The following is a 12,975-nucleotide window of genomic DNA, read 5'->3' as shown; positions in this document are numbered from 1 at the left end:
TAATTAGCAAGGTTAGACACATCTTTTGCAAGTAACCAAGAGCTGTTAGCAGAAAAAGCTGTTTATTGAAGTGCCAAAATAAGACATTAAATTTGCCTCAAAACATTTCCTCAAGAAAAGGGATGAAAGAGCAAGGCCTGGCGACAGGCACTGGGCAGTACCAGGAAGGCCTCCTGCTGAACCAGAACTGCTGCTTGCAGTCTAAGCTGCATTTGTGACTGGCAGCTGGTCAGTCACTGCTGATGAGAAAGGTGTATTCATGCTCAAATTCCTGGGTCAGCATAACCACCTTAGTGAGAGGATTTAATTCATTCTATCTTTTATTTCCACATCTCAGTTGCCTGTGGTTTGCTGTCTCACCATGAGGTGCAGTGGCTTTCTGTGCACTCCAGCTGTTGCAGCTGTCAGTGTGTCTGTGCTTGCAGGGCAAGGGAACCCGAGACAAGGTGCTGATCAGGATCATGGTCTCCCGCTGCGAGGTCGACATGCTGAAAATTAAGAGTGAATTCAAGAGGAAATACGGAAAATCTCTCTATTACTTCATCCAGGCAAGTTTTTCAGCTTTTGCTTTATATCACGGACCTTTGCAGCAGTCCTCACTGGGTTAGTTGGACCACCAGAGGTCATGGGGGGTGTTTTAGGGGCTGCTGTGGGAATATTACCCCTGCACTACTGAAAAACCCACCTTGAACTTCACAGTACAGCTGGTACAATTCCTGGCAGCCACTTGGCAGGGCATGCAGGCTTTGTGCAATCAGCTGGTGTGTTCTGAAGGAAAAGTCTGTTCACCTGTCCTGATCCTCAGAGCAAAAGACCAGAAAAACAGAATTCCTCTATGGTATGCTGCTCGAGGAGTGACTTTTAGCTGGAGTGATTTTTTTCCAGTTCAGTGAGTGGACAGGGAATATAGGTGCTAGGTTTTACTTAACTTGGTGCACAGGTAAAGAGCTTGTGCATCTGTTTGAAAATTAGTCTTCTACCCACCCTCACAACAGCATATGATACGTTATTCCTTGTGTAGATGAAGAAAATATTTAAGAAAAATCTTAAACCAGAAGCTTTTCCTAGAGATGTCTGTTGTAGATTACAAACAAATTTTTAAAATAGTGAACTTGATGTATGATTTTTGCAGTGATCAGTGACAAGGAACAGAATTGAGTCCTTCAGCTTCCCTTCATTGTGTTACTCTTCTTTTCACACCAAAATTTTTCTCCATTCTTGGCCTTGCAAGAATGATAAATAATTGCAGTTCATGCATAAGTAAAACTCAGTCTAGATAGTCCCCTCCAGGCTGACAGGGCTTCAGCTGTGAGTCATAGAGTGTCCCACAGGTTTGGAATATAATGCATATACTATCATAGTTTGTGACTGTTCCTCATATGTATTTTGTATTTTTTTCCCTTGCTTTACAGCAAGACACAAAGGGGGATTACCAGAGGGCCCTGCTGAACCTGTGTGGTGGAGAGGACTGAAAACTGTGATGGAAGATGCCCAAATCCAGAGAAATGCCTTGTTTCCCCTTCATTTTACTGTAACCCTTGAAAAAGCTGAGTTGCCTAGCTAGCCTTGGCTTGCCTCCTCCCTGCCAGAGCTCCCTGTGTGTGCCCCTCTCAGCCTGGCTCTGCCCCAGGTGCCAACACCTCAGAGCCAGAGGAGCTGACCTTTCCCACAAACGAGGTCCCACGAGCTTGTGAAAGGCCCTGCCTCTCTGTGCCATGTTTCTAATAAAACAGAAGTAAAAATGGACTTTTGCTTTAAGACCTTTTACTTTCAGACCTTGATTTGAAGACTCTGTGAACAGTCGGTATGTATTTAGACTTTGCTGTCCCTTTTCTCTGTTGCTTTTTTCCTCTCAGGGTTCACTACTTGTGGCTGAAACTTTTTCTTCCCTCGAGCCCTTCATGTGTTTAATGATTCAATGTCTCAGCAGATCCAAACCCCTTCTCTTGAGTGATCGAGGCAGGTGATCCTCCCTCTCTACTCAGCCCTGGTGAGGACACATTTGGAGTGCTGTGTCCAGTTCTAGTCTCCTCAGGACAAGAGAGAAATGGAGCTACTGCAGAGGGTCCAGCAGAGGCCACAAAGGTGATGAGGGGTCTGGAGCATCTCTGTTATGAGGAGCTGGGCCTGTTCAGTCTGGAGGGATGACTGAGAAGGGATCTCATTAATAGTTATAAATATCTCCAAGGCAGGTGCCAAAGGGATGGTTCCAGACTCTTTTTGATGGTACCCCTGTGACAGGACGGGGAGCAAGGGCCCTAAACTAAACCACAAGGAGGTGCATCTCAACAGGAGGGAGAACTTCTTTGCACTGAGGGTGGCAGAGCCCTGAACAGCTGCCCAGGCAGGGTGTGGAGTCTCCTCTCTGGGGACATTCAAACCCTCCTGGACGTGTCCCTGTGTCACCTGCTCCAGGTGCTCCTGCCTGGGCAGGGGGTGGGACTGGGGGGTCTCCAGAGGGCCCTTCCAACCCTAACGATCCTGTGATTATTTTTCCCCCCCAAAAACGCCACCGACACCTGAGCCCCACCCTTCTCTGCCTGTGTGTGAGGGGCAAACACTTCTGAATCCCTCTGCAAGGTTCAAAGCTTTTCTGGACCTGTGCGTGAGGGGAAAACCCCCAGTTTGAACCCTCCTCAGGCTTCTGTGAGTACCAGGAGTGTTCCCTGCAGCGGGCTGGGGGTCGCTGTCCCGGGGGTTTCGGTCGGGCCCGTTCCGCGATGAGCGGTGTGGGCGCTGCTGGCTTCCGGGAGGGGGGGGGGGTTTCCCGCCTTCCTCAGCCCCACAGGGACGGGGCGGCGGCGCCTGAGGGAGAGCAGCGGCTGGGGCCGAGCTGCCCTGCGGGAGAGCCGCGGAGAAGCGATGCCGGTGGGATGCCCCGCTCCTGCCTGGCTGTGACGGCATCTCCTGAGGCGGTGGAACAGCCACGCCACGGCGTGAGGGAAAAGCCGCGCTCCTTTTCCCAGCTGGGAGCGGCGCCCGCTCGCGCCACGTGTGAGGGCTGAGGCGGCGCCCGCCCCGTCCAGGGCCGGCCCGGGGCTCTCTGGGCGCCCTCATCCCCAGCACAGCTGTAACGGAAAGATCGCAGAGAAACGATGAAATTATAATTTCCCCCTTTCCCAGCTGTTGCTCCTTTGGAAGTGCAGCCCCGCCCGCAAGTGCCGGCTGTTTGCCCGCAGTCACTCTCCGGGTCGCAGCCCTGTTTCAAAGGCTGTTGTGCCCCTCAGAGATGATCCTGAGGCCGCTGTGCCCCTCAGAAATTATTCTGAGGCCTTTGTGCCCCTCAGAGCTGATTCTGAGGCGTTTTCAATCCGCCTGTCCGACGGGATGTGAGGAGCTCGCAGTGTTCCGCTTCGTGCCACTGTTAAAAAGGTGAGAGATCTCGCTTTAAATGTCATTGGCTGTAGACCACGAGAAATATTCGGTGTAAAAACACTGCCGTTGACAAAATATTGGTAACTTAAATGCACAAATGATACAATTTTTCAGGAGCAGCTTCAATTTAATGCCTGATGGAGCAGTGTCATTCACACCTGTTTACAAAATGCCTCTCTGCCTAGATTTGTACATTTAAAAAACTATTGCTGAGGTAGCAAATCACTCTTGGAATCTAATTAGGTAAGTCATCTCTGTAAATGTTGCTTGCTCAAATGGGGCCCTGTAAAAGCAATCAGACAGCGTTTCACAGTCGCAGGCAGTCCTCCTTCAGCAGCAAAGCCACCCTAAATAAACCAGCAGGATCTCAAAGGCTGGCACCAGTTTTGCTGACTGAAGGCTAGAAAGCAAATCAGTCTCCTGTAAGATCTAGAAGCTTTCTAGAAATTCAAGTTGTCTGTTGGCATTGTTGATCTTTATTTTATTTTATTTTTATTTTTTATTTTATTTTATTTTTATTTTATTTTATTTTATTTTATTTTATTACTGGTGTTCCAGATAGGAACCAATTTGCAAGCTCTGGTGTTGATCCCGTCATTTGAGTGCAAGCCTGCTAATACCCCTGTCCATGGAGGTGTATTGCAAAAATCAGGTCTCCTAGGCTTTGAAAGACAGGAATACCTTGAAAAATGGTGTTTGGCAGTGTTGCCATGTTGTATTAGTAAATCCCCACCTGGCAAATTGAATACATGATTCAAAAAAACTAATCAGACTTTCAGTTGCTGATAATATAATTCAAGCCATTACTCTAAGACCTATTTACCTTCAGGAAAAAAGAAATTAAGCTTTGCTTCTCCCAGTCTTTGCTGTCCAATGAACGTGTGAAGAAAGGGTCCAATTTCTTTTTTTTTTTTTCAGGTCAGATCTTGATTCAGTTTTCTTGTGTTTGCTCTTTGGTGTTCCCATTCCAACAAACACATGCAACAACAGCAACTTTTACACTTCACTGGCATTGTCTCTTAAACTCTCCCAAATTACACAACACATAGCAACAACAGGATTTAATTGGATACATCCTCGTTTCTTACCAGACCTGCTGTTTAACACAGACATTGGGATACAGAGCTGAAGGACTGTACTTTGGGGCAGGTATCAGCTTAAACCCACTAGGGAAGCAGGGATGTTTCTCCAAAGTGGTGAGGTGGTTTCCTTGCTTGGAGTGATTTCCTGTCCAGTGTGTAAGGGTGACTTCTGCTGTTCCTTACCCCATTCCCTCACTCATATTTCAGGAGAATAAATCTGAGTCAGACTCTAAACAGTCTAGGATAACGTGTGGAACAGCTTTCAGGCCTGTACTAGGCCAGCATAGTTCCTTGGTGCAAAAATCCTTATTTCTGCAGTTTCTAACTCCATTTGCACAGCACCTCAACATCTTATAAAAACAAGCAGTTTATTAGTGCTGTGCGTTGACAAGAGGTCATGCAAGATGTTTTACAAGTGAGAAGTACGTTTAAAATAGTTTAATTGGATTAAAGTGTAGTTCGGTCAAAACTTAAGCCAACATTTCCATCCCGGTGGAAAGAAAGGGTTCCCTACAGGATGGAAGCTTGTTGTTAAAATCCCTTTTTCACTAATGTTAAAGAGTTGTATACAGTTTTACTTGTGAAATGGGTGATGAGTGCTCTCAGATCACTGCTGTGCCTGTTCACCAGGACTGTTCCTGGGCTGTAGTTTTTTTGGCACTGCACTGAGGAGCACTGAGCTCTTGAGAAGCACCGCACAGAGCAGCAGTTTGGGGGTTTGGTTGGGAGGGGAAGGATGTGTCCCTGTTGACATCCTGCACCTTCCAAGCCGTGTTTGGGTGACGCGTTGGGACCCGGGCGTTTCTGCTGGCCGGGTGCTTTGGGGCACTAAGGATGTGCCAAAAACAGAGTGACCCCAAGGAAAGCTGCAGCCCTGGGAGCGCTGCCGGTGCTCTGTCAGCGGCCGCTCGCCAGAGGGAGCTCCGAGAAAGCCTCAGCTTTATCCTGCAGCCAAAACAACACGACAGAAAACGGGAATCGGGCTCCCTGTGTATGAACTCTGCTCTCTCCAAACATTTACATTCCCCGGCTCCAAGCCTGCACGTCAGAAATTGGGTTTCATCTTCCGGTGTTTTTGCGGGTATCTCAAACTCACCCTCTGCTCTGAAATACTCCCCCAATTTCTAGAATCGCTCTCTTTAGGCGCAGGCAAACCTGACCATTCCTTACCTTCTAACCGTGGTATGAAATTCCAAACCCGACAGGTTTTCTACAGAGAACCTTTCAAAGAGTGGACGAATAAAGGAATTTTTCTCCCTTTTCTTTAACAGGAAGTGGTTTTGATCTTGAAATCACCTGCTGCTTCCTGATGTGAAACAGGTACACGTTGTTATTTTCTCAGTAGAAAATGAAATACATCACCATATCTTTGGCTATGTTCATAATAGCACCTCTGGATTTAATTGCACACTCTGCATTTTCACTGTCTTTGCTAATAATAAAACACCCGTGCCATTAAATTAGATGTTTTTAAAGGAGATATTTCCATGTGTTCATCTGTATTAACCATCCTTTCCTCTCACTCTGACTGATGTGTTCACAACAGACAATGTTTTTAAAATTGCGATACGGCAAGAATTTGTTCAATCGTGTGGGGTGACTTTGTTTATGCTCAGCTTGTGCGTTGTTAGTGACAAGAAAAGGAGATATTTATTAAACTTCTTTTTAGTATGGCTTATTTAGGATCCTGGTTAATGCTGAGCACACACACAGAGACCACCCCACCACTGTATCTGGCTATTTAAGGAGGGTGACTGGAACACAGACTGTAGTGTTTGTGATTCCTGATTGAATGGCTACGAAATAATGTGGCCAATACTCTTCTCTCCTTTGCTAAGTGTCCTTTTCTGGATGGTTTACACTTACTTATTTTCAGGTAATGGTTTACTTGTAAGGTGAAAATAAGCTTCAAGAATTTTTAAGGCTATGTCTAAATACAGAACTTATCTGAAAATCTGCTTTTAATATTATTATTATTAGAGAAAAGATACTAAATCTTTTTTATCACTGTAGAAATCAGGATTAATTATCTGATTCAAAATAGTAATAGTATTAAATTTTGAAATCATTCCATGTTTTGCAGTTATGTTCCACGAAAGACAAAGGTTTATTTAAAAGGAGATTTAATACTATTTGATTTCAAAATAAATGCAACAGAAGCTAAAGTATTTCAGGTTTATGAAGCACTAAAGATGGGTAAACGTTTGGGGAAAATATTTTTAAAAATTCTTTGTAAAAAATAGTAAGTTTATATTACTTCACAGGCTTTCTATAAATATATAGTAAATTACTTTCTGTTTGTGACAAGGTATGGCAATTAATATACTACAAATGCATTAACAGCTATGTGCTTAAATACATCAGTAGAGCAACAGTTGGCATTGTGTAATAACCACATTAATAAGAGGAGACTTAAATTCTATTTTTTCCTCCCCATTAGAGAAAAAAAAAATAAAAGTGATAGGAGCTCTTTAGGTGTGTTTTGGTTTTTCTGTGACCTCTCAGCTCTGTTTTCCCCCTCGCTGTAGGAAGGTTTTCCCCGTGAGCAGGAAGCAGGTTGTGGTGGCTCTGCCCTGTGACTGCACCAATGCCATCCCTGCAAATGATGAATCACAGGAGGATTTTATTCTGGTCTCTTGGAATTCTGTTTTGTTGCAAATGCACTCAGAATTTCAAGGTTTTAATAGTTTGTTTTTAAACCCTTTACACGGAAGGATCTTATTTAGTAAACTTTTGGGGTGAATCAAGGGGAGGAGAGGCTGATGGACGTTGTAATCACGTCTGGGATGGTGGCAGACTTTTTATCACCCCGGTTTTGTTTGTGCTTTTTTAATTTTTTAATAGAGGCAGTCCTACTGAAGCAACTGCTTTTGGTTTTCTCCTTGCAGCTCAGCTCTCACGTGCTGCATGTTTGATGTGGGGAGATGGGACAGTATTCCTCTGTGTTCTGTTCTTCTTCAGTCTTGGTCTATTTTATTTTGCTTTGAGGAAAACTGGGATGACCTGTCGGTTCCAAACCCGCCTAGGTGTGAGCTGCAGTAGTTTGGGTGTGCTATGTAGAAGAGAATTTAACAAGATTAATAGGGTGGAGTTTACTTTTTCAGTTATTTCCTCCTTCCACCGTTTCTTGGAGTTATTTCAGAAATAAACTGCCGTATCTGTAACTGGTGGTGATGTTGATGCAGTGTTTTCAAACAAGTTGTTGGAGCTGTGTGGGAGCCAAAAGGCTGAAAATAATGAACTTCAGTAAGGTAACTGATGCACTGCCAAAAAAATTCAGACTCTGTGTGTGCATGAGTCGAGCTCAGGCTCAGTAGAACATGGGAAATAAAACTGCAATCTTTTAAGGAGTTGTGTGGCAGGTGTTTTGGGTTAGTGCAGCTCATAGCTCACAGAACATGATGTTAGATGAATAAACTGCAGAGATGCCTCTCGAGGTTCTGTATGCAAGAACTGTATTTTAGAAGGACAAGAAGTTGGGTAAGTAGCAGATAATTCACATACACAGATTGATCTCCTGATTAAATATTGGAAAGAAAAGAGGGGAATGTTGTGTGCAGTTTATCAAGTGAAGCCCATGAGCTGGCACAGCAGTGCTGTGATCCCCGGGGAGATGAGTCTGTACCAAGGTGTACTGTTCTCTCTTGCCTTAGTCTGGCAGCAGTTTGGATTCACTGACAGAAGAAAAAAGGAAACTGTGTGGGACAGAACTATCTGATTGCAGTTCCCCTTTTATTCCCCACCTATTGCAGGACATTATCCAGGTCACTCAGTTTCCCTTTTAAATTAGAATTTAATTTCTTCCTTTTAAACAAAAAAAAAATATATATATTTTTACGTAATTCCTGATACAGCAGACCTTCTCCAGCAGTTGATGTGCTGTTTTCATTAAGTGTTTTCAGTTCCCAAGTTCAGCTCTTCAGGACTGATTACCATTAATGATCATGTTTCAGCTCAAGTGCTGCCTGGGAAATGCGTTCTGGAGCTTTGATCCAATTTTCACAGCCTGTGTGTGTGAGCTGCTTCTCCCAGGTGCACGAGCACTTTGCCAGCTGCCCGAGCTGTGGGTCTTGGGCTCACCCTGGACTGGGACAAGATGAAGCTCTGGAAACTTGGGAGCAGGGACCCAGATGAGAGTGGCAGCTGAGTGTGCAGTGCTGTGGTTAAATGGCACAGCTGGTGTCAGTGCTCCTGTTGGACTCAAGTGTTTGGGCAAAGCTTGTTGTGATAGAGCAGTGGTGTCTGTCCTGCCCTCAGTGGTTCCCAGGGGGGTGTTTCTGTACCCATTTCAGTGGCGTTCTCTGCCACTCTCTCCCAGATCAATGGGCACATCGTTTTTCAGACCTGTTTTCCAATCTACTTGTCTTTCCTACACACACAGTCTGGGTGACAGGAGTACTTAGCTTCGAGCACAGATTAAAGGTGCAGTCTGCTCCCTTCCTGATCCTTCTGAAGTACCTTCACCTCTCTTCTTTTTTTAATTTTCTTCTTTTTTTTTTTTTCTCTAGAATTCTTCTGATTTCCCCCTCTTAACTCCTGTGGAATAAAAAATTAGAAGGAGTCAAGGGCCTTGATCTAAAGCTCGGGAAGATGAGTTAAGAAGGCTGATACTGGTTTTGGTATTTAGGGATATTTGAGAAGGCAAGGTAAAGGAACAAAGTTTACTTCCCATGGTAAATACCACACGAGATCACTGGGAAAAGGCTTTGTATTAGCGTATAGATTTGCCATTAGACCATTAGGAGGGTCATTAGACTGATTCAAATTCAGTGTCTGATTTTCCAGCTGGGCTTTGTTGGTGTTAGTGTGCACTGGCACTGGTGTGCTCAGAGGGAATTGCAGGAAGTGTCCACCACTGTCAGGATGCTGCTGCTGATCCCTCTGCTGGGCTCCACCAACAATTTACTGTCATGTGGTGAAAATACTGGGGAGAACATAACCTTTTGTAATGTTTACTGTTTTATTGGCTATAAAAGATAAAATACAGAGTAAAGGGAAGCAAAATAGTATTTTGTTAGGTCAGGAGTTAGATTTATGCTCCTACTTGCTGATAGAATAATCAGTGGGTCATAAAGATCAGCCTGCCTGCCTCCTATCTCTCTCTTTTGTGTGTGTGTATTCCACAACCCCTGCTTTGTGATCCTTGGGCCCATGGGAGCTTACCAAAACACCAGGCCCCTTTTGTCCAAGGGTATTAAATTATCTGTTTAGATCAAGCAGAATGGAGTGGATGCTTCTGTTTGAGACATTAAGCAGTTGGGATAGGACTAAATAGACTGGGATGCTTGACATGTGCAAATGGAGCCCTTGCTCACAGGGGACACTCACAGCCTTGTGAGCTAATTCAGCGCTCACAAGGTAGACATTAAACAAATTGGGCATTACCATTTGCTGGGGAGTAATAAGCAAAGAGACCTCAAGTCTTCAGCTTAAAAGCAGTGATAGTGCACGTTTCCCACTGCTCCATGATGTGTCTGCTGTGCTCCTGTTCAAATAGATTAATGGTGGAAAGAGTGTGTGAAGGCTTCTCTGAAAAATGGCAACACACTGAGACTCCTCATTAGATTGAGGATCCCTCTGCTGTGATCAACTTGGAAAGATCTTCTGATCAGTGCCAGAGGAAGCAAAGCCTGGGTGGCACCGGGAGGGAATTCTCCTTGGTGGAGAGGGTGCTGTGGCAGAAGCAGCTTTGTCAGAGTGGATTGTCCAGCAGTGAGACAGGGAATTTCAGAGTCTATCAGAATGACAAAGGGCTTTTTTTTGCCTTCCCCTCACCCCATAAGTAGCAGACTGGGGTGTGCTTGCAGATGTGAGTCACCCTAACACCTGTGGTAATTCCATTAGTGTCTTTTGGAAGGGGCTGCTCTGGACACATGATGTTTTGTTGGATTAAGGCTTCATTCCCAATTGTCCTGTTAAACCAGCTTACTCAGAGGGTAGAATTAATCCCAAAGATTTATTCCAAATAACTTAATTTGATAAAGCCAGCAAGAGAACGCTGGTCTCAGCAAAGCCTGGTGTAGACAGTGCTTGGTATCAGCATTTTGTTAATTGTAGGAAGTTTGCAGGAACTGTGTGCCTGCTTTTCCTCCTGAAATGAGGGGTTTGGTTTTGACTCTGATCACTTTTCCCCTCTTCCTTTTCTTACTTAGGCTGTTCTTTCTACCCCTCAGCAGGAAAAAGAAAATCCCCTCTCTTTTCTCCCCCTCCAAAATGACTGGTGTTGTGCAATTTAAAATATGAAGAGGGAAAACCTGGAACACACTTGTCATTCTTTCCTTATGCACAGGGTAGTGCAGTCCTCCATTTCTGGATGTGCAGCAAGGGATTTTTTACATTCAAGTCTCATCCTCCTGCTTACCTGCACTGGAACAATTGCTTGAAGGAAAAACAGCTGCAGCCCTTGCAGGAGCAGGACAGTGGTGGTTGTGCAGCAAATCCTTCGTGCTCTGGAGGAAGGTCAGGCTGCCAGAGTGGACAGTGGCACAGGATCACACGGGGCCTGGGCAGTGATTTCTGCAGGGCTTTCCTTTAAAACCGAGGAGTGCCCTGTGTGCACAGCTCACAAGACTGGCAGCGTGGGGAATAGATATGAAGAACAACACTTTGTACTTTTTTATTCTGGCTTTTATCCCCAGAGATCCCAGAGAGCTTCAATAACCACCGTGGAACCTGCCTTTAATGAAGAGAGTGACAGGCCTCAATTGTTCCAGCACATTTCCAGGAGGGCTTTTTTCCCCTCACAGAGTGGTTCCCGTTTCTATCTCTGATGGGGAGGGGAAGGGAGGGGAGGATGGCTGCGTTTGGGGAGGTTTATATCTTTGCAGCTCTGCTGCTATCCCCCTGAGACACAGGGGAAGGATTTGTGTCTGTAGCTCCGGGATAGCAGCGCACGAGGAGCAGCTCACTGCGGCCGTGCTGCTCTGAAAGGACTTGGTCTCTGCAAAACTTCCTGCCTTCTGCAGGGGTGCTGTGACCTGCTGCTGCTCTTACACCGAGGTTCACTTGCTGCTGGTGCAGTGAATTGTCTTTGATAGCTCGTGCAGACGTACACAGTGGAACAAAGCACCCCGTGCATCATAGTGGAAGGGGGGGAAATGAAGTTCTCTCTGTTGGTGTGGTTTGATGGGGCAGGTGACCTAAGCAGCCATCTCTCCTCGTCACTAACTGTCAGCAGTCTGTTTGCTTTGAAACAAAACACACGGAGTCTTCCTAGGCCAGATCAGCTGGGGGTTTCCCTGCAGCGTTAACTCCTTGGTTGGTGGAGCCTCTTGACTCTCCTCTCCTTAGAAACAGAACTGGTTAAATGAGAACTTGGGTCACAGGAGTAAAAAGGACATCTCTGAACTGAACCAGCCCAAGTGCTGCTCTGTTGGGCTCTCAGCACCTCCAGTTGCTGCTGCGGAGCACAGGATCCTTTGTAGAGCCCAGTGCTACTGATGAAATAGGGTACTTTTATTAAATATGCAAGTCCATCCAGTGTACCAGGACAGCTGAGCAGTGCTCTGGGCTGCAGGCAGGGATCTGCCAAGTGTGCCAAAACCTCCCTCCAGGACGGGTGACAGTGCACTGCAATCCCCCTTCCTGCACCACTGAAATCCTGCACCACTGCACTCCCCCTCCTGCACCACTGCACCGCTCCTCTGCCTTCACTGCACCTCCATGAAAGGAGCTGCTGCAGGGGCAGATGTTGGCCTCACACCAACCCTGAATAATGGATGGCACGGCATTTGTGTTGCTCTTTTGTGCAGCCAGTCTATGTGTTGCTTTCCTGGCTCCCAGAGCCCAAGGAAATACAGTCTGGAGCCAGCTCTGGTTCCACGCTCTGCTCTGCTCAGCTCAGGAAGAAGCAGGGGCTGTTTCAGATGGGCCATCTGGCTCTCTTGAATGAGCTTATTAGTAATAGTGGAGGTGGGTCTATTAGCCTAGGACAGAACTCCGAAACAGATGCTTTGTTTATGTGTAAAACGTGGCTCCAAGCCAGAGTGCTAATCATGATTGCCTCTGAAGTGTTCTAATCATCTGCGTGCGGCTGCAGCCGCTCCGTGTTGTTTGTACAAGCCGGTGCTTTAGAGGTGTTGTGTACAAGATATTTGTAGTCATAATTTCTCCAAACAGGTTAAGGCAAACATTATGAGAATCAGCATATTAATGTGCTGTGTTTCAAATTAGAATTATAAACACACTTTCCTCATTGGAGGCCTAATCTGCGAGGAGGAAGCCAGATGTTTACTGATGACACCATTATTTAGGAGGACCTATCAAACTCAAACAAATCACTGTTGTTTAACTGGAGGAAAGCCCAGTTTTATGTACCAACTTAGGGAAACAGCTCTGTGCCGAGTGAAGGTTTTTTTCCTTGGGGCTGGAGGACAAACAGGAATCCCAGCAGGTTTGCAGGTTCCCCTCTGGCCTTAGGGCAGCCAGAGGAGGTGTGCCTGTGCTTCTGTACCCTGTGTGAAATAAGTGAAAACAGGAAATGGATAGTCCTGCCTTATTTTTACCAGGAAACCATTCT

General features: G+C 45.7%; 1 protein-coding gene across 2 annotated transcripts in view; it reads left to right on the top strand.

The window, feature by feature from the left end:
• ANXA2 (annexin A2) overlaps window positions 1-12,505 on the top strand; it is a 34,679-nt gene extending 22,174 nt beyond the window's left edge. For both annotated transcript variants that reach the window (XM_027903906.1, XM_027903907.1), the window contains exons 12-15: window positions 426-548; window positions 1,413-1,599; window positions 2,641-2,646; window positions 12,496-12,505. In XM_027903906.1, coding sequence (XP_027759707.1) covers window positions 426-548; window positions 1,413-1,472 — 183 coding nt within the window. In that variant the 3' untranslated portion in view covers window positions 1,473-1,599; window positions 2,641-2,646; window positions 12,496-12,505. The remainder of the gene's footprint in view (window positions 1-425; window positions 549-1,412; window positions 1,600-2,640; window positions 2,647-12,495) is intronic.
• Window positions 12,506-12,975: the final 470 nt, after the last annotated feature.

Source organism: Empidonax traillii, unplaced genomic scaffold (genome assembly GCF_003031625.1).
Source record: "Empidonax traillii isolate 1590-97213 ecotype Southwest subspecies unplaced genomic scaffold, ASM303162v1 scaffold999:size350973, whole genome shotgun sequence".
Classification (NCBI taxonomy): domain Eukaryota; kingdom Metazoa; phylum Chordata; class Aves; order Passeriformes; family Tyrannidae; genus Empidonax; species Empidonax traillii.
Note: the sequence above shows the minus strand (reverse complement) of the source record. Positions and strands in the feature narration are given on the sequence as shown.